General features: G+C 36.4%; 1 protein-coding gene and 1 non-coding gene across 4 annotated transcripts in view; one reads left to right on the top strand and one right to left on the bottom strand.

The window, feature by feature from the left end:
• Positions 1-22,750, bottom strand: part of LOC140142766 (glycine receptor subunit alpha-2-like) — a 39,067-nt gene that overhangs the window by 3,895 nt on the left and 12,422 nt on the right. Inside the window, exons 4-9 of one of the 3 annotated variants that reach the window (XM_072164754.1) lie at positions 19,574-19,791; positions 18,400-18,482; positions 13,413-13,547; positions 12,249-12,478; positions 11,358-11,459; positions 10,300-10,332 (exon numbers count right to left, since the gene is read on the bottom strand). In XM_072164754.1, the coding sequence (XP_072020855.1) occupies positions 10,300-10,332; positions 11,358-11,459; positions 12,249-12,478; positions 13,413-13,547; positions 18,400-18,482; positions 19,574-19,791 (801 nt within the window). The remainder of the gene's footprint in view (positions 1-10,299; positions 10,333-11,357; positions 11,460-12,248; positions 12,479-13,412; positions 13,548-18,399; positions 18,483-19,573; positions 19,792-22,750) is intronic. The other 2 variants (XM_072164755.1, XM_072164756.1) reach the window with 2 other exon arrangements.
• On the top strand, positions 9,226-9,297 carry Trnav-aac (transfer RNA valine (anticodon AAC)). The gene has a single exon. It is a non-coding gene; the product is annotated as a tRNA-Val (tRNA).

Raw genomic sequence — 22,750 nt, 5'->3', positions numbered from 1 at the left:
ATAACAGATGTAAATTGTCAGAATTATGGCTAGGGGAAAAAGTACAATAGTCTCGAATATTTGAAGTTACATTCGTATAGTTGAACAAGTTTAGCAGAACAACTAAAGCGGGTATTGAATTTTGAATGCTACGAGAACTTTGTCAAAGAATGCACTAAAACATTTTGAACAATTTAGTAATGAACAAAATTTGTAAAGGAATCATCCATAACCAAGAGAATAAACGTGCAGTATTGATATATAAATGAAAAGATAATTAATTACACGATGGTTAGGTTGACTAAACTGAGGAATGCAAATATGTGCGTTGGACCATCAGATGCTTGGGTTGCATCATTAAGCTATAAGCTTATAAGATCAGCTATTCCAGATTGCCTTTTGCTCCTCTAAATGTAAGACATATTATAAAGGTTTTAAAGACTAGAATTAAGTGTATTTTGGTATAATCCAAAAACTAATCGATCATTTCTCTTGTTTTAAAGTTTGGAACACAGACTGATTAGCTATGCATCAAGTGAGCGAGTTTTTATTGCTACCTTTTATCATTTTTACTGGGAAATACAGCATTTTATGAAATTTTCAGCCAATGAAAGCTTGCATTTTTCAACATTTTTTTATGCATCACTTAAAGCAAATTATTCAAAAATAAGTGTATCGATTTCTTTTTGTTTGTTTTTTGTAAAAATAAAAGTTAAAGGTGTTCATGAATTAGGTCTCACACATATTTTATGGTTCAGTCAGAAATGTAGCCATTTATGAAATTCCATGCATAAACAAAAGTTGCACGTTTCTACATATGCTTATAGAGGTTATCCATGTTCTATAAGCTGCATATCCTATCAACGACTACTATACCTTGTTTAGGACATTCTAAAGAAGTACCTGCATGTGCAACCACGACTGTTTCAAAATAGCCCGCCAAAGTCATGCAGGTAACTCCGAGGTCGTGCATTGAATTAGTTTGAATGAGGAATACTACGGGAACCAGTGCCTTTTGTTAGAAGTCACACATGAGTGAAGTGGATAACCTCTATTGTATACATAAGCAATCTTCAAAACATCCGTCGAAACAACAGTAACTTCAATGATTACTCTTTTATTATATTTATTAAACCAATGGACCAAAATTGGTTCAATCTCTTTAGCTGGAACCAAATACCTTTATTTCACCGGTCCAATGCTTCGAACGTTTTGGTTCAAACCTTTTAGAATCACATTTCTATGGATGGCCGTTATTAAGACTCATCTTGTTACAAGCGGACAAGTAAGGAACAACATCACTTTACATGCCTTTGAAACACATCCTGCAGCATGCTAGGAACCAGCTTGACCAACAGCAGAGACGAAATTTTGTCAACAGTATGCGAAAGAGATTCTTGGAAGCCATATCACATGAAAGAGGACCTTTTCATTATGATACATTTCATCACCTGCGGTATTCATTTTAATTGGTCGGTCGCAACACAAAGTGGCGTAGGGTGATTTTCCCAATTTTCCGTTTCACATAGTGGCGTATAGGTTAAGAGCTAGCTATTATAATAGTTATTTCTCGTTAACTATTAAAGATACAGTAATGAAGGGGTGGGTGTTATAAAGTCCTAACCCACCTAAAACACATGTTACTGGTTTCGCTATAAGTTGTTTTTTGACAAAGTACATGAGAATTTCCATAAGTAAAGTATACAAGCATAAAGTATAGGAGTTCTTCAACAGATTAATAGTTTTGAAATCATTCGTACACTTTTTACACACAAACCAGTCACTTGTAAATTTGTGGGTTAGGACTTTTTGCCCAAAGAATTTTACACTAGTTTCTAGAACTACCTATGAGATCCATATTTCTTTGAAAAATATCGAATCTAGTCGTTGTTGATGTAAGAAACACGTTCTCAATGATTCCAGATCAAAAATGTTGTTCATAGATAATCTAGGACCCCAGGTTTAAAGTCGGTGGCAATAAAGTGCTAACCCACATTTCTTTTTTGAAGAAAAACAGGGAACATAACACAGATGTACTCATGCCAATAAGTTCATATTGGTTCATAAATTACACATTATTTCAATAAGTACAATATAATGATTACTTTGTATAAAAATGGATTAAGTAGTTGTCCAATCTATATGTTTTAACTGCAATTGATACGAAACCAGTAACAAGTGCACCAAGGGTGAGGGTTAGGACTATATTACACCCACCCCTTCGTTTAATAGTTGGAACCTAAAACTTCATTTTCAAATGGAATCGGGCTGCTGAGAGATAACAGTGGAGGAGTATCGACTCCGTTACTAGTAGCATATCCTTCAAAAACGTTTTGCTCGGAAACCTATTTTGTCCTTCAAGTACGCCACTATGTGTTGCGACCAACGAATTTAGGTGTCACAAAAGTTTTTCAATGTGTGACACATACATCGGAAACATATTAACTTAAGTTACTAATACGATTATGAAGATTATCATTCATCCAGGTATAAATAACTATGAAATTATTATAATCTGATCTACTGGACTTACGTTTTTTTGTGGTGGCAATATTTCATATCCTATCTCGGATGCATCATCAGGCCAACTGATGTTAAAGCGGCAAAAGTTCGTTGACCTGTGAAGAGGATGTTACGTCACAGGTCGAAGATGAGGGATCTTCTTTATCGCTGAACAATAGGCCCCTGCCAAGTTGTGTCGTAGCCCGCCTCCCGCCCGAACTTTTGCCGCTTTAACATCAGTTGGTCTGATGATGCATCCGAGATAGGATGTGAAATATTGCCACTCACAAAAAACGTAAGTCCAGTAGGTCAGATTATAATTAGACAATAATAACTGCGTGCTATCTGTTTATAGGTTATTGTGTGAAATGAATTGTTTTAGGCCGAGATATTTTTCCGAGGGGGCGTCAGCCCCCGAGGAAAAATATCGAGGCCCAAAACAAACCCCGACGATTTCACACAATAACCTATAAACAGATAGCACAAAGTTATTATTGTCATTCATTACCGTATTTGTAAGAAAAAAGTCAAATATTACGATTTATGCGATATAAAATAAATAAAAAGTTAAACATCACTCCTTTGTATTTAAATCACCCCTTACAAAATGGATCAGCCTTTGGGAATTTCCCTTGAATTGTACGTCATCAGCTCAACAACAACCTTTGACCAATTAGAACACGGATTTGACGATGTGTTGCAAAAGCTGGTTAAAATTTGCATAATTATTCATGATTTGAAATTCATGTTCAGGGCCAATTTAACTGGTTGGAGGGAATCACTGGATCGCATGTCGTTGACCGAAGTTTGTGCTTGGGGTTTGTGTAAAAATTGAGCTGATGTAACCATTTTTTCACTCTTCTTTGTAATCATGCTAATGGAATATCAATGGAATATCATTATAAGAATTACTGACCATGCTGAGAGACTCTGGGATGGATATATACAAGTGTCTGATCACTATTTTGTGGAGAAAAAATACGAAGTTTTAATATTCTGCACACGTGCATGGAATACAGTATTTACATGCTAAGGTCAACACACAGGAAATTATGATTACTTGGAATGTAAACATACTTTGCAATGTTGATATTTGAGTTCGAATGTTTCTAACCTCGGATTATTACTGCAAGTAAACACGTGCACAACTTGAGATGGCCAGTGGAATATTCAATTAATTGATATCTTCACGGTAAGTACACGTACGAAGTGTCTATGTATAAATTGTCATCATTCACATCATGAAGCTGCAAAAGGTAAGTCATGTAAAGTTCAAGTTCAACTTCAAGTCATGTCGAAACCATGACTGTATGAGTGTATGTCACTGCCACTGACCATGACAAAAGATCTCGATGATATCTCCAATCAATCATGCTCCTCAATATTCCATGTAACATTTTCAATTTGATATTATACAGTTCAAATATAAATAACTTCACATTTAACCAGGCATGTAGGCTAGGACTAAAACAAAGTCATTGTGGAAAATATAAAGGTAACCAAGCAAATTACTTTTAAAATTAACTCACGTCATGCTAAATTGTTCAGGCTTATTTCTGCCAATACAAAATTGATTGATATTTGACTGACGTTTTAACTATACATACACTGCAGAGTACCATGTTTCATTAAAATGCAAATTACAATTTAAATTGTTTACAACTATTAAATCTGAAATAATTGTCATCCTTTTCAGCACACAATTTTCCAGTGCAAAATTATGCAAGTTTAAGTTTACATCTCTAACACAATTTACAATATGTGATTTTAATTAATTTTTGTTAATATTGTCAATTATAGATGTGTACATCACAAATTTATATTATTTACAACTGATTTGAAATCCTTTTCAAGACCACATACATGTGCAAAATCATATACATCACAATTTATTGTGTACAATCGATTGTCATTTATGTTGTCAGATTTTTGTCTTCGGAATCGGTACCGATAGTTGTAATTACTCTAATTTTAACAAGATAGTGTTTTATTTGGTTCTTAAATTCATTAAATACCGTACTTCAAGCTCTTTAATACTGGTCTCCATTAATTATTGAAATAAAAGTTCATAGTTGCACCCTCAAAACTGCATCCTGTAAATAAGGTTGGGAAACCCTGCTGTTGAGGCGCCACCATATTCAGGACATTTGCAGATGCTGTAGCCGTAGCTGTGCCTGTAGTTTGAGCGGTTGTCAAGGTTGTAGGACTCTGTCTTTGAACAATCTGGCCTGCAATTGGTGGTTGATATACTGGCATTCTGCTGCTGTTAGATGGTACTTGTTGCGGCATCCTGTATGGCACTTGTTGCGGCATCCTGTATGGCACTGGTCGCGGCATCCTGTTTGGCACTGGTTGCGGCATCCTGTTTGGCATTGGTTGTGGCATCCTAACAGATGGTGCTATATTGGGTTGTTGATTTGAAGGTGTGTCTGGAGGTGCTGATATGGTGTGAGGTGCCTGCTTTCTACTGAATTTAGATACATGTAAGGCCTCTGACATCTCCCGTTTCTGGGAATCAGACGCATCACTGCAGTAAGATCTTAAGCTGTTGATGTTCCGATGACCTGAAAGACTGCAGATGATACGGTCTGACACACCAGCAGCATTCAGGACCCTGATGGCGGTAGCTCTTATTGAGTGGTTGGTATATATATCTGGGACAACTTGGCATCCAGTGAGATTTCTTTCATGGTATTGCCTTATTGTATTATGCCCCAGAGGGCAATTGTTGTACCAAATTGGGTCATGAGAGTTAGCATTCTTCTTGGGTTGCTGATAGAGAGCATGACATTTGGGATGGAGTTTAGAGAGGTACAGTTTGTATGCCTGTACTGGACATTGTGCGTCATTTGTCGCATACAGTTTCTTCTTGCGATTGTATTGCTCATTTACTGTGGCTGGATGATTCTTCTCATGTTCATTACACGTTGGAGTTAGATACTCAATTCCCGACCCGTCTACTTCACACTTGAAGGAATCTTTATTTAACTCCCTCAGGCCCTCCCTGCCCCGCCTGCAAAACATGAATTGCAGGCTAAAGAACACCAGACGTTGTAGTGAAACTGGGTTCTTGGTTGAGAGTGTGTCGCCAGCGAACAGCTTGTCTAGATCTTCTTCGGAGATTGCTGCATGTGACTTGGTTATATCATGCCCCTCTCTTTTCATTTTCTTGAGAGAGCCATCGAATACATTGTTGGCATTGCTAAACTCCTCATTGTGCATAATGTTGATCGTTCTTTGAAATGGTGGCGATGAGATGTGCCTCTGGATGCCCGATCTGATATTGCATAAACTTGATTTAGAATAGGGATCTCCATTTGTCTTGCGCACTTCTCCATAAAATTTCCGCAATAATGTTGCCAATTCTGCTACTGGCAGCTTTTCAAAATCTTGCGGCAGGTTGCTTTCCTTACACCAATCTGTACAACAATAAATAAGAAACAAAAGAAAACTTACCAAATAGGTGTATTATGACCACTATTAAGTCCAATTACTATTATTTGGGGGTTCATTCATATATTTTCATGACTAAACAGCATTTTTGTTGCATTTTGATGATGCTGTTCTAGAAAAAAAGGGGTCATTGGGTAGCCGCAACCAAAAAAAGGGGGTCATTGGGTAGCCGCAACTAAAAAAAGAGGGGTCATCGGGTATGACAAATTAATTGTAATTTTATTGATTGATTGTTGTTGTTGTTGTTGTTGTTGTTGTTGTTGTTGTTGTTGTTGTTGTTGTTGTTGTTATTCTGTTCTTGTTCTGTTCTAGTTCTGGTGGTGGTGGTGGTGGTGGTGGTTGTTGTTGTTGTTGTTGTTGTTGTTGTTGTTGTTGTTGTTGTTGTTGTTGTTGTTGTTGCTGTTGCTCACATTTTCTTTAGAAGGTCGTGAATATCGATGTCAATTATTTTAATCCCCCTATTGTGGACTGAAATTATTGTACCCTCTCACTCTGTTGTGTGGAAAATTTTTACGACCCCTCTTTCTGTGTATAAAGTGATGATGCATTATTTTGATTTAAATCAATTAAAAAAATACGATCCCATATTTTGGTGTAAAAATTCTATGACCCCCCCCCCTATATTAAATCATGACCCTCTTCTGAAGATAATATTAATTTACATGTGTTTTTTATGATGGTTGCTGGTATTATTTTTTATAATGCACGAACATGAAATACGAAGTAATGTGTTCTGGTGTTTTGGCCACAATATCAGTATAAAAAAAAAAAAAAAAAGATCAGCGTGATCACTGATACCATTTTAGCTGATCTATGCTGATACTGATTGAGGAAATTCCTTTGAAAGTGAACCCCTCCCCGAAGTATGATGTAAAGATACATTTGTACAATAACAAATGGTTGTGTATCAGATGTGAGATATTGTACCAGGTCATGCATGTGTATATGCGCGTATCGCGTACGTGCTGCTCAGCGCAGACTACATTGTACATGTAAACAAAATACTGACTATGACTCGATCGAGAGGGAACAACATGTGGAATATTTCTGGGAATGGCATGCATAATTTGTAAGGTAAATAAATTATATGAAACTTAAAAACCTTGTGTCATTGATCTGTTGTTTACCTTTGAATAGGCGGACTGCCCAAGCAGTGCTATCAACTGTCTTTTTTCTCATGTCTTGCTTGCTCAAGACGTTGTAGCTCTGCCTCCGTTGTTGAGGCGAAGCGCTTCGGTCTCACGGGGCTAGGCCGGCTATCCGTGGGGAGTTTTGCCGGCGTTTCTGCTGCTGGTGCTGCAGGTACTCGCGCTTGTTCTTCGGCCTCTATAGTATCCAGCTGAAATATGAGGTCATCTGTGATGTCATCTGGTAGTACTGTATCCCATAAGGAATTAGAAGTGAGGTTGAAACCTGGCAGCACATCCACAGATTCCGCTGTAATATCGTCATCCATGATGAAGAAAATTTCAAAACGCCTTCGTTCTTGGAATTTCGTTTAGGCGCCGATTAATTTTAATCAAAATTACGAAGAAATCAATCATTTAAGAAAAATATTAATCTGAGTAATCGTAATGATCATTCAAAGAATATCTGTTTCAAATGGGAGACATGGCTAATGATATTTTTGTGAAAGGACCCTTATTTGAGTACATTTTGTGTGTATTTGTGTTTCGCTATCGTTTGTTTTTGTTTTCTGAAGGCGATCGCCATTTTGTATTTACCGCTGTCAAGATTCGCCAAATATTATCCATGTTCGGGGCCCCAATTAACTGAGCAAATGCATGTAGCAATGTGCTGTCAACAAATACGTCACACGCGGAGGTCTTTTATAAGCGTGTGATACGCACTTTGAGGTAAATTGTGAGATATTAATGACTCCAAACTGCGTTCGCGTTCAGTGCAAATAATCTGTTTTAATTGGATCACACATAATACATATATTCATGAGGTTATGAATAATGTTTATTTTCCATTAAATCACTAAACGTGGAAAAGTTGTCAAATACATTAAAAGTATTAAAGCCTTTTTGGCGAATGTCTTGGGGAATTTGCTTCTTGGGAACCCTTAATTTACTTGATAGTTGCTTCTTTGGAACCCTTAATTTACTTGATAGTTTTTAGTATTCAATTTATTGAAAGCGTGAGATTTCGTCAGGAGGTGATGGTAAAATCACAGCTATGAGCATAGCGTCCATGATTGGCTGAGCTTCAATGAGCTTGATAGTGCAGGAAATTAGAGCATTGATAGCTTAAAAGCCCTGATAATGTTAGTAATGACAGGCTCTATTACTATGAATGTATAACATTACATGCAGTGTGATACTTGATGGTTAGATGGAACATGAATATGATGTTAAAATGCAAGACAGAGGAAGTGAATAATTTTTTGTGGAGTACGTTTAACGGATTAGGTTGTGGGGACATTTTAGTTTCTTTGGTGCAAGGTTGGTTTTGACAAACTATTATAATAATAGTATTATTAGTAGTAAAACTGGAATAATCGTGCATAAATCTGTATATAATATTGTTAAGATAATGAAGGAAGTAAACATGGTGAATGTTTCCGTGGACTAACTGATAGCTAGCATTCCTCCGTTAAGAATGTACAGAAAGTTAGTCGTTGCTTTTCATTGTGAGTAAAAATACAGGGTGTCCCATAAAAAGCGGGTTCCAACGAATGTGGCGGTATGTTTTCATACTTTTTATATAATTTATAGAAAATCAGAACTCATTTGATCACTGTTTTGAACTGAGTCTCAGGTTTTGAAGATATGATTACGTATGTAAAAATGGTTGCAGTATGAACTAGTAAATTAAAAGGTACTGGTTGATTGAACACGCACAATGCTCACTCAATGGAGAATTTTTGGAGAATTACGATCGTCTGTTTATGGATTTATTTATCTCATTTTTCTCAAAAATCAAATCCTTTTTTTTTCTTTTTTTGTTGTAAAAAGTGACTCGTGTTTCTGACAGTTAATTTTCTGATAGGTAAAAATGTTCAAAAGTATTATCCTAGTAAATAATGAACCTTTCATTTCTACCATCTACAGCCCAATTATGGAATTCTCTACCTGCCCAAATTCCAGCCATTAGATCGAGGGCCAGCTTCAGCAAGGAGGTAATCGCTTTCTGGGTGCTTCCTCATCAGCAGCTTCTAAATGATTTTTTTGTCTCTGCTGTTAATGCCCAGTTATGCCATGTCGTAAAAAAACTATTTTTGAATACTGTTCACCCTTGACTGCTCATATCATAAGTACCCGACTTGAGTCCTGTTTATCAGGGACAGTCTGTGTAGCTCAGTGGTAGAGCGCTCGCCCAACAAGCGAGAGGTCTGGGGTTCAAGTCCCCGTACAGGCAGGTATGTCCGGAGTTTTTACTCTGGTATATCTGCCTATGCATGTTATGTTTCCATTTGTAAATTCATGTTTAAATGTCCTAGTGTGCGATGCGTAACTCTTCTTTCTCCTGTATATTGATATATTAAGAATAACGATTAAGCATCATTAATTTGATCTCGTGCGCTAGTTTGTAATGTTTGAATGTTTCCATGTTCCAGTGTATGATGCGTAAGCCTCTTCCACTGTTTGTATGATTATATTAGGCTGGCGGGTAAGCATCATTAATTGATCTCGTACACTGGTATGTAATGTGTTGTTTGTACTGTTCACCCTTGACTGGTCATATCCATAAGTACCCGACTTGAGTCCTGTTTATCAGGGACAGTCTGTGTAGCTCAGTGGTAGAGCGCTCGCCCGACAAGCGAGAGGTCTGGGGTTCAAGTCCCCGCACAGGCAGGTATGTCCGGAGGTTTTGCTCTGGTGTATCTGCCTATGCATGTTATGTTTCCATTTGTAAATTCATGTTTAAATGTGCTAGTGTGCTAGTGTGCGATGCGTAATTCTTCATTCCCCTGAATATTTTTGAATGTCAATTTTCAATGCATAATGTTACTTTTCATCAAAAGTACTGATGTTTATTTTATTTACTTTTTTTTAAATAGAACATTGATCCACAGATGGACGCACCGCACGACTGCGCCTGTATGGAAATTATATAGTCCTGCAACCATTTTTACATTCGAAGGCAAATATCTTTAAAACAGATTGCTTCGATGAACTCCGGTTTCCTGCAAATCATAGCTAAAAGATGGAGCTTTCATTTATGTAAACACTAAATAATGGTTGAAAAAAGATTCTTAAGATACCATCACATTCGTTAGAACCCGCTTTTAATTGGACACTCTTTACAGTACATACAAACACCAGTTTACATTCCCTGTCGAATATTTCATAATCATTTTGTAAAGGTAGGATTTTGGGAGGTAAAGTGAAGGTCTATTAAGAAACTTTGTATACTCACAAAATTGTGATTGCTTTTTAAAAACGCTTTTATCTGAGAAAACAAATGTAGGATTAGCATGGAACGTTAATAACACAGTCGATACAATTCTTCTTTGAGGTTTTGGGAATGTTGTATGTTATGTCCTTGGTAGGTTTTTTTTTCGGTTCAACTTGCTCATTATTGAAATGCATTCAGGATTTGATTTTGTTTTCCATTTCATGAGTAGTGAGACATGTTCAACCGTGCCTAAAATGTTTCTTACCGTACTTTGGATTCGGGTATTTTTTGGCGGAATTAAGGTATATCACACAAGATAGTATGATGACTTTTTTTAAATAATGACGAGAAAGTGGTTAGAAGAAATAGCATGATGGTACATTAAATGGGAAAGAATATCAAACGGTAGGTGAATGAAAGAATTACTATGAATTGATACTTCAGAAAACAAAATGGTCAAGAAATATCATGCGCATTCATTGTTTTTCGAAAAATAAGGAAATAAAATTAAGTCCCGTTCCTCCTTACTGAACTTCCAGACAGAACTGAGCCACTGAATTCGCATACCGTATTCGGATAGGACTTCATTTTATTTCTCTTATGTCCTTATCATGATAATTAATATAGTTATTGATTTTTGATTTTTACCAAAATTGGTGATAAAGATTAAATTGTTAAATTGTAAGAAAATGCGTCAAGATCAATTAAAAATGTTTTTTCAGAAATCAATGAAAATTGATGGATATTCAGAAGCACATGAATTTGAATAAATATATAAGATGGATTTACAAATTATTATTATGGTAATGGATGGCCTTTACGTGCATTTTGTCTCATCGTTACTGTCTTAATAACCCAATATATGGGGTATCGCAATAGTAATACAGATGAAAAGCTGGTTATACAGTACAACATCCCAAGTAAAACATTCCGTATAGAAATGGAAAGATGTTCTTGCATGTTTGTAAACATGAGATGCCATGTAAAATATCTACCTTTGTTTTTGTTTTCTAGATAAACCATAACATATATTATGTACTTGAAAAACAAAACTTTAAAAGATGTAAGGTTATACGTACCATATGTCTCTCTTGTAACACTATTAAGTAGTTTGCGAGAGCGTATTCTATTAGTGCAAGGAAGACAAATATTAAGCAAGTGGCCAGCCAAACGTCGATAGCCTGTAAGAATGCAAGGAGGAGCAAAGAGTTACCAGTATCAAATAAGGAAAGTTTCGAAAAATCTATTCAGAATGTCACTGTTGTACACTCCGAACCTGGAGAGGTAAACTAAGAGTTGAGTCAGCTGCATATAGTGTCAGCAGTATGCTTCGACTATATCTATAATTACGTCTTTATAATAACGCACGTGACCACCTCCGCGCAACGGCGGAACAACATGAGACTACTGTGCAACAAAATTGTCTATCTTTTTTTTTTTAACTTTGTGATTATATTGTAAAGTTTTTCCGTCGTCAAATACGTTCAAAATGTTGTTTTCGATAACATATTACAAATTCGGAATATCCCCAGGTCTAATGATCTTCCTATTCAGTTAATACTTAAATTTGATGATATTTATCTACAGAGATCCTATCCTTTCCTGTATGCATGAGGATTTGGTCACACTTGCTGGTCTTGCCCATGTCGTGCCCGTGCGTATATATAAAAACGTATTTATAAATATAGTCGAAGTATACTGGTCAGCTGCATGGCAAAATTATATGATTGCCCCAGTTGTCAGTTTCTCTCTTTGCCAGTTCTCGTTATAACACATTATCTGTCAATGTGACCAGATGACCAGTTTGCAAAGGCAAGTGAGTAAAAAATTATATTGGTGACTTTTTGCACTGGTTATCAAATGCTAAATGTAATGCTAGTGGCATTGCTTTAAGAAATGAGATATTACCGTTTTTAAAGTCATAAATGTATTTTTTGGTGTTGTTTTACATAGTTGTTTTTATACATTACCTTTGCATTAGTTCCAGACGGGAAAGATTCCTGCATAGAAGCCGTCATTGTAGTTGCCGTTAATACTGTTGTGATTCCTAGCGAGACACGGGCTGGAGCAGCATGAGCATCAATCCAAAATGACATCCAAGAAATAATGACAAGTAGAACACTTGGAATGTACACAGTTAAGATATATGTTTGTATTTGTCTTTTAAATTCAAATTCTATATAAACTCCTTCAAGGTCACCTGTGCCAGTTACAAAAGTAAAAGAGAATGAGAAATAAATAAGATATTGTGACATTTAGAGTTCTGATGTTGTTTTGATCATGTTTTAACTTCACTCGCATAGGTAATGTACGCGTGGAAGTGAAGAATGGTATTACACGTATTAGCAAACTTTGCAGTAGTTGCACCAAGATTTTATTGGGGGGAAAGGCAAACACTTGAAAAGGTGGCATGAAAAGTAAATAAGTAAATAAGTGTTTGCATACCATAAGTGAGGACATTATAAGTACAAGAGGACATTATTATGTACGGACAATGTGAGGACAGTAAAAAGGTGGGGACATTTTTGATGTCTTAACATTACTATATATTCCGTTAGAGACAGGCGTCACCCTTGCTTTCTTGCCTTATATATTGGAACTTACTTGGCGTGTTTTGTTGTCATATGGGAGTTTCCGGCCTCGGGTCTGCCGGTTCTGCAGCCTTGATGTTTTGTGTTAATACTAGCTTCTCGGCGTGGCCATTCTTATCCATTAATTTTCTAATCCATGGCCATTATCCTATTATATAATACCCGCGCCTGCCTCCCGGCAAAGACAACTGCGTATGAACTGATTGGTATAACGTTACATCATCGTATCTTTTATAAACATCGCACAAAAAGTATCTTTACACTTAAATCAGAAGCCATTTCTTGACGACACAAAAGCTTATTTACCACAGAAAATGGTACATAGATGGAAAATTAATCGTATGGAAACCAATTCCAATGAAGTCATAGTTCAACACTTTTATCGTCTACGGAATTTTAGTGGGGGATACCTCAATGAGGTATCAAAATGCATAAACTAGATAAAATTCTTCACCTTTAAGTTGCAATTTATATAGTTTTAGTGTCTTTAAGAAATCGCCTTGTGTCAAGTATAGAGATACTTTTTATACGCAGTACCAATACCTGTACCTCCGAACGTTTCGTTAAAATTATCCGTATGGAAACCCAAGAAGTCATATTTCGACACTGTTATTGTCTTCGGAATTCTAATAGCGGAATCAAGTATGAAAAGCTGCATTTCCGATGCCTTGTATGCATCTGCACATAAACAAAATTAAGTTTTTATAACAGAAGAATGGTTATCATCAAAAATTATATGATAACAATAATGCGTATACTGGTCCTAGAGCCGCTCGATCGGCATTGTGCCCGACGCGTCGCGACGCCGTGACAACATTCAGGGAACATAATAAATAGGCTAATGAAAATATGAAAATACAGGGGTCAAAACAAATTGCCACAAAAACCATTTTACCTGATTTAACTTGGAAAAGCTCACGAAACAAAATATCAAAAGTTTATCAAAATCCCAGCATTCGACCTTATAGTGCCCACACACCAGTGTTTGGGATCTTACGGTCTGAGGTCAAGTTTTAGAAATAACTGTTTTGTAATTTTAGTGGGGAGTTATTTTTTAACCCTTTAGTATATTATACTTCTCAGAATGATACATTCATTAAGAAATTTCACGAAATGCACAATATGCACAATTGCACTTGTAACGCATAAATATATCTTTAAAAGAAGTATTGCTGCAACATCCGCTTGTTATTATAAGGGACTTTTTGAGTTGATCAAATGACAGTAAGTGCAAATGGACAATGTGATAAGCCAATCTAAGCTATTTTGAATTTTGAACAAGCAAAAAGTATCATGAGACAAATATGTAAGACAATTAACGATGTTATGCATTTCCACCGCCCCATCAAAATAATGAAGCAAAAATTGACATATAACTCCGTAAAATTGTGTGTATAATGTGTCTACTGTGGATGTACATGTATTGTGATAAAATAATTACGAGTGTTCTTTCTCGATTACTTAGTTTACCAGTGTCTTGAAAAACCTAATAGGCATACACCCTGTCTCAAAAAAAATTGTGCAACTGGAAAGCGCCTTTTTTGGCAATTAGAAAAAAAACCTTCCGTGCCACTTTGAAGAAAATTGAATGGAATATTATATCCAAATATAACAGTACAGTTAATAAAAGAACATTCATTTGTAGGATTAGAAATGATTATGTAACAATTGCTCATTAAAATGTCAAATGTATATACGATATGCAATATTTTGTTGACATGATTTAAATTTTACAACAGATTTTAACATGTCTTGAGTGACAAAGATAACAGTAGTTGTCATGATAAAATCATTGACATGTATTTAATTTTACAGCTGTAGAATGTGACATATTTATTTACCTTTTAATCTATTTCTTTTGGAACATGAGAATCATTATACCTACGAGTATGTATCATGATAAAACAGTAGAAACTAGTGGCAAATGGTGGTCATAGACCACACACCTAGCTGGGGCATGTTGGTGTTTCGGAGGTATCTGACCCCTGCAAAATTTTCCAAAAATGTTCCTCTTGTCATGAGGTTTGTTGTCACCGAGTTTGTACCTCTTACAGATGTCCAGATAACGCAATTCTAAGATTAAGCCCCAGATGACCTTTGACCTGACCCCTTCAAATGTTCCAAATTGTTCCTCTGGTCACGAGGTTTTTTGTCAACGAGTTTGAGCCGTGTACCTCTTACAGATGTCCAGATAATGACATTCTAAGATTTGACTTCTGCGTGACCTTTGACCTGACCCCTGCAAAATGTTTCCCTGGTCATGAGATTTTTTGTCAATGAGTTTGAGCCACATAGCCCTTACAGATGTCCAGATAATGCAATTGTAAGATTTTGCCCCTTTAATGACCTTTGACCCCAATTCCGTGTACAAGTTATAGGCACTGGGTATAGCCGATGCATATGTGCAAGTGACGTCATTGTGCTATGTAATTTGTATTTATATACCGGTAATGCCCCCTTAATGACCTTTGACCCCAATTCTGTTTACACCTTATGGGAACTGGATATAGCCGATACATATGTGCAAGTTACGTAACCGTAGGGTGCAACATGTAGAAGGAAAAGAATTTTGAATTTTATTGCCAGAAAGAAGAAAGAAGAAAGAACTAGACCACTAGCCATGCCGCGTGCGAATTTTTTTTCCGTAGTTAACATTTGAATAGGAGAAACTTATAATACATAATGTATAGTATTACATGTATTGTGAGGCTAGATTCCACATGCCATTATTACTAAGTATTTCTTCTTACTTAACAAACAGAAACGAACTATATTATATTTAAAATTCTACCAAGGATTGACCGGGGTTCGAACCAACAACCTAGCGATCCATAGTCAGACGCTATACCACTATGCTACGAGTAGTTCTGCCAGAAAGCCGTCTTTCTATCATACTTGTTGATTACGGAATAAAGCGTATATACACGATATACTATTATTACTAGTTAATACGTATATAGGCCCTATCTCCGATCAATATTGAACGCTAACCCTAACCCTAAGACCCTAACCCGAACCCTAACCCTAACTCTAACCCTAACCCTAAACCTAAACCCTAACCCTAACCCTAACCCTAACCCTAACCTAAACCTAACCCTAACCCTAACCAACCCTAACCCTAACCCTAACCCTAACCCTAACCCTAATAGGCGGGACACCACGTATACAGTTGCTTAAACGGGCTCCCTATTCAAATGTTAACTACGGTAAAATAGTTCGCATGCCGCGTCATGGCACACAAGATGGCCCGAAATGGCGGTGGTAACCTTTGACCTCTATAACTTGACCAGTGGGTTATGAGTGTGAAAATGGATAACATGCGTCCCAATCTGCATCCAGGCGTCTGCAACGTGACGCGCGATAGGCTGAGATATAGCCACTTTTCCGTAATTTAAAATTTTTTTTGGCAAATTTGACGTTTTGACCCGCTTAATGACCTTTGACTCCGATATAAAAAAAACCTCATGTAGACCGTAAAATTGCATTGTTCCAGTTTAAATTAAAAGATTCTACTATGCTTAGTAATGGAGATAAAAATTCTTGAAGTTATTTAGCCTAAAACCGGAAGTGACCTCTAAATAGCCTTTGACCCCAAAATAAAAAAAACCTTGTAGACATCCGGTAACACTAATGCATGTATGAAGGTTATGTCACTCTGGTCTGTTTACATTTTGAGAAAAATATTTTTGAACATTTTTGATGAATTTTGGTTTTTGACAGGAAGTGACCCGTTAATGACCTTTGACCCGAAAACTGTGGACACCCTGATCACCCTGGCTGGTAACAATGCATGTTTGCTAATGCCGTCTATGGCAAGCTAAGCGGCTCAGAACGTGGGACTAGCTACGCGCAGCTTCTTTCTCGTTACGTGCAGCTTATTAACCAATCAGATTCGCGGTTTTAAACACGTGGAGCTGATGTAAACATCCTCTCTCACAAATATTACGTTGTTAATTTTTGTAAATGAAAATATCTGTAGTATATCAGCAAAAAATGGTATAGGTGCTATTAAAGTAATATCTGAACAGAATGATGATTGTTCTATATTTAGGGGCTATCATTTTCTTCGGAAGGGATCCCAAATATAGGGGTCATACTTTTTGGAAAGAAAAATAAGGGGAGGGGGTCATAAATTGATAATGACAAAATGTAGGGAGTCACAAGATGACTACAGATAGTGTGTTTATTGTATTCAAAAAGACTGCTTTCAATACAATTTTAGCCTGTCTAGGGGGTACGGTGTATCGGTGGTGGGTGTCGGGGGTCATAACATTTTGATGCCGAAATAGTGAGGGCCGCAATTTATTGACGCCGACTTTTTGTAAATTTAGGACCCCCCTTCCGAAAAAAAATTGATGACCCATTTTACTCTCTCCATATTTACACAGTGGCATGTGATATCGCTTTCCTGCAATATCTTTACACAGCGCTTTACATCAGTAGTTGTTGTTGTTTGACCTTCATATCCCCTGCACCGCTAATACAGCCCGAGTATAAAGTTACTTGCTATTAAACACGGTGTAAACTTGGAAACACTAAATAAATATGCTTTGTGTCATTTTAGCCAGGCATTAACAACATGTTCTCTTGACACGTGCTGTGATTTGGCCTCCTTTACCCGTTCGTTATCTATGCTAATTCCGGAAATTAATTACAAGATAATAATTGTGAAAGAGGATACCTATAACTATACTACGCGCAGCTAACGACCCAACCACGTGATTAAATTTGACTATTTTGATTGGTCAAACAGCTGCTCGTAACGAGAAAGAAGCTACGCGTAGCTGTTCCACGCTTTTGGCCCCCTTGGCTTGCCATAGCCGTCACTCTGCTATGTAATTTGTAAAGACAGTGATTTTCTGTATATTTTTCACAATTTTTGGATTTCATACCGGAAATGACACTCTTAATGACCTTTGACCCCTTATCCATGGACACCCCATATGACCCACGAGTCAGAAGTTCTTCTGATAAAGTTTTGTAGTAATCAGTCTAATCGTCTAGAAGAGGATATTTTTGACAATTAAATCACATTTTTGACCCCTGTGACCAGGTCAAAGGTTAGATGCAAGTCAAAGTCATATGACCTGTGCGGGCAAGGTAAGTGGTTATCCTTACCAAGTTTAGTCACAATCCATCAACCAACGACTGAGCTATAGGCACGAACGTGGTTGACAGAAAGAAGAAAGAAGACGAAGAAAGAAGATCCCAAGCAAGACAGGACAAGACGGCGCGGCCTGCGCCATCTTGTAAGAAGAAATAACGGATAGCAAAACAGGACCTAGCTCTGGGGTTTGAAACCCTCCGGCTAGGTAATAGTTTTGTAATGTGGTGTAATCGATACATTCTTCCCTAGTAAAACTGGCACAATTGTGATTTTACCCTTTCGTTGTTAACTAAACATTTGTCTAGATTAAAACAAGCAAATTGAACAGAACAAACGGCATTTGATAGCTAAGAATGCCTCCTGTGCCAAAGAGAGCGCTTTTTACTTGCACAATTTTTTTTGAGACAGGCTATACATACTTACAACTCATCATATGCACGCCACATTTCTGTGTGTCCATGGGAAATCGATCTAATACCATGTTGCATAGTACCGTCAAACTTACACTGAAAATATTTAATAAAAAATATTATTTCATTGGAATATCAGTCAAATCATCATTGCGAAACTTTGGGTACAGGGATTCTTCTTGCATATGCACAAAATATGCATAATAAACACCCTGTTACACTCATCCAAACCAGTTCGGTTCAAAGTTTGCTTAGATTGTCGCACAACACGTTAAAAATGCCGCCCCCCCCCTCCTTCGAAAAAAGTTTGCCCGAGCAAGAAAGGATCTTCTGTCTTCTATGAAGAGGTTATTTCCAAACCGTGTTAAGTCCACAACCACATGTGTCTCATTTACTTGTGTGATACAATCACTATTATTTTGACCCGTTTGACATTAGCAACAATGAGGTGTACCATCAACAAGCCATCATTTACCACAACAATGCTGTATAACAATGTGCAGACTATTGTTCTCATTTGGGAAACAAAGGCCTCACGCCTTACTCACGCTTAGTGCATTAATATTGTATAATTGCACGGGCGCGCAGTCCGCGTACTACCCGCAGTGCTTTCGCTCGAGGTCGCGTCTCGTACAATCGATTCGTTTTCCTGGCGGGTTGATGCATTTATATTTGCTCGTATTTTCCAACATTTTTATTGACAATTTTGTTATAAAATTAGCAAAAATAACGGCTTGTTTTCTCGTGTATAAAATAGGTTAATAAATGCGCATTACTTGTTGCTCGAGAAATTGTACAAAAGAATGCACTTGTACTGAGATGTTGATGCGTCTAATGCACTCCCCCCTTCGGGGCTCGTGCATTAGACGCATCAACATCTCAGTACGCGTGCATTATTTTGTACAATTTCACTCTCAACAGGTAAGACGCATTCATTAACCTATAAGTCAAATACACTTCAAACAAAAATTAAAACATTAATCAGTGTTATTTGCCTCTATTAATTACGGTGTTTTAAACACACACTGATCATTAAATACCGTGTCACTCGCTTTATGACCGACAGATCATTATACACATTTGTATATAGGCCTTTATTTATTTAAAGATTGATTTGATTTTATCCTATTTTTATCATAATATATTTTAATAATAATAACATGCTATAAAAGTAGGAAAGTACTTACCGTACACTATATTCACAAGTTCCATCATAGTTTATAATCATACGTTTATTAGGTTGTATGACGTTGTGGTGATGGCTTTTCTTTTCATATAAGAAATGAATATCAGGAAGCCAAAATTTGTCCATGTCGGTACTTTTTAGAGTTATCTGTCGTTCACCCTGGAATCGTAGTCGCGTATCAATCCAATACATTTGTAAGTAGAAAGTTGACGAAAAATCCTGAAAATCAAATAATTCATTATAAATAACTTCAACCATATAATAGTATTATCCTAATAGTAGCTTTTGTTGTTATATACAATGTGATTTTATAATACAATGCATATGATCAAAAACAAACAACTAATAAATTAACACCTTCTGTGCATTTTGTTACGAGTCGTACTGACTCAAGACCAAAATCACCTTTTACCCGAATTCACACAAAATAATGCATTAATTGAAATCAAATTTGGTTCATAATGGTTGGTACATGACAACAAATGCACATACAATATAATCACACAATCGCATTTTTAACTAATCAGTACTTAACCAGCAGTCTTATATTGCAATGTTCTGGATAGCTGATGTATATATTCTTATTCACTGGCGGTGCCATCATGTTGTGCTCTTGGGCAAGGCGCTTTACCTTACTTGCCTCTCTCTACCCAGGGGTGAAATGGGGAGCTGTTATGAATATTGTCCATTGAACGCCGCCCAAAGGTATGAGCACGCCTTGGGCATTGTATGGCACCTGACATATTCTAACGACCGCGGAATAAATATAAAGCGCTTTGGTACCTTTTTGGATTTTTTTAGCCAAAATATGTCCCAAAAAAATTAACCCACTTAATTATTCACACAATGTTGGGCTTTCAAATGGAGTTTTGAGATCTCATTTGAAGAGTTTCCAAAACCGGTGTGAAATGTATGGGTAGTGAGATTCAAGGTCATAACCATGGAGGATATAAATCCTCCTGTAATTTTTTTAAACATATTCAGTATATAAGTATATATTTGTCAATGATGAGCAGAGACTCTCACTAGTAGCAATGATAAGCAGAGATTCTCACTAATAAATAAGAGCTAAATATTACTCTGGTAAAACCAAGGAAAATAAAAGCACATGCATAATTATTACCCCAGGAATAAGTGATTACAAGATGACTTTGCTACCGATTTCAGACAATTGCTTTTTGATTTAAGATTGGAAAGAAGATTGAAATCGGGTTGTTTATTAAGACCTTAGTGGAATTCAGTATAACATTTTTAGGAAAGATAATTGGCATCGCCTTTCTGTATAGGTTTGCAATAGGCAAAAGCGTGTGCATGTGTAAGAAACTAGGTTTGGAAATGTTATTGACTATGGACCATTAATGCCTGTCTCTTGTACCGTATTCAAGAACATTTTCACTGACAGCTAATTACAATCACACGTGTCGATCTGCTTCAAGACGTAATGCCGACCTACTACTTGTAATTAGACGATTGTATGACTGTTTGAAATGAATTAACTTAACGCTATGGAAATGTACAGCGATTTATGAATGCGTCAAATTGGAGTCACAAGTATCCATTTCCTTCAATGAGCATGTATAGCCAAACATATTATAGTCACTTCATAACAGTCTCACAAAATATACTAGTCCGTGCAAGACTAGAAGTAATTCTGGTGGATTGTCATTATATCAGCATTGTTTTACTAAAATGAGAGAAGAACACTCAAAAAGATTCGCTTTCATTATTCATAATATTATTTAAGGTCAATTTTTGAGCACTCAAATTGGCTGCACGTAGCCACCTAAAACAATTATTTTCTTCAAAAAATAAACATTGTAGGTCTAAAATTTATGGCTCATCTTAAACGTTACACTCTAAAGGGTATTTTCTAGTATTTTCAACGTCATATCTCATACAAAAATATATATTGCAAGTGTTTCAATTTTGCTCAGGTTTCTTGAGCATGAAGGGTTTTTTTTTCAGAGGTCATAAATTACCGACGTATTTCCCGATTTCGCTCTCGATTGGGATGCAGAATATAAAACAGGTCAGTAAAATAATGTAGCTATTTAGTCTGCATACAGGTTGCGTTGATTTCATTTTATAAGCTCACCTGTTGATAAAATTTTCCCTGGAATCTGAACGACTTTGTTGTAATTTTTGCAACAATAATATTGTTTCCGTGTATGATTTATCACCATAATTCATAGCTACAATATTTGGCATTTTAATGGTATTACTATAGTATGAACATCAGCCATTCATGGACAAATGATTCATTTTGATTGATCAACAATAATATACTTCGCTAGTCAATACTGGCTATCTCAAAATGCGCATGCCCAGCATCAATGTGTGACGTCAGCTGACAATCAAAGCTGATAAGTTTGACTCGATGGTATATGTGGACAAGATCCTATGTTTGGACCCAAATAGCTTTTTATGACGCGTTCTGAAACCAAGCACGGAGAAGCTGACCAGCGTTCATCCGTTAGGCTTTATTAAACCCGTAATAAAGGGTAGGATAACTTGCATCGGAGGAGGAAATATCTACATTTGTCACTTTTGAAACTCGACCATCTGTCATTCAAATGAGTATAGCTTAATAAAATCGCATCGTGGCAAATAGGGTATCAAACACGGTTGTTTGATGTATATATAATTGGCTTCATTGTTAAGTAAATGCAAACTATAGGTGGCGCTATTTATCATAAATAATATTTCTTAATTTGCAAGGGGTAGGTAATCAATACTACCATTCAAAAAGGTAGAATAGGTGAAACAAGCAACAAAGAAATTTTATAAACATTTTTCATCAAAAAATAAAAGGAATTATTTGTATTAAAAGCCTGAAAGAGTAATTTCCAGTATCTAAATAGCGCCACCAATCTTGTCAAAAATAAATACATTTTATATCCGAAAAAGCTTTAAAAATGCTGTGAAAGTAAATAATGTTGTAAATAAGGGAAAGTTTAAGTTGAAAATAACTCAAAAGCATCCGTATACATTAGCATGATACCGCTTTAAGCTGTTTAAGCCTAAAATTGGGTTATATATGATGGTTTTTTTGACAAACTAATAAATGATCACATCAAACAACCGTGCAAAGTAAGCAAAACAAAATTCGTTATCTATCGACTGCTCTATTTTGCCATTATTATTTTATGTCTTTAAGACATGACTTCTATTTTAAGTG

Source organism: Amphiura filiformis, chromosome 20 (assembly GCF_039555335.1).
Source record: "Amphiura filiformis chromosome 20, Afil_fr2py, whole genome shotgun sequence".
NCBI lineage: Eukaryota > Metazoa > Echinodermata > Ophiuroidea > Amphilepidida > Amphiuridae > Amphiura > Amphiura filiformis.
The sequence above is the reverse complement of the archived record's forward strand: the minus strand, read 5'-3'. Positions and strand labels throughout refer to the sequence as shown.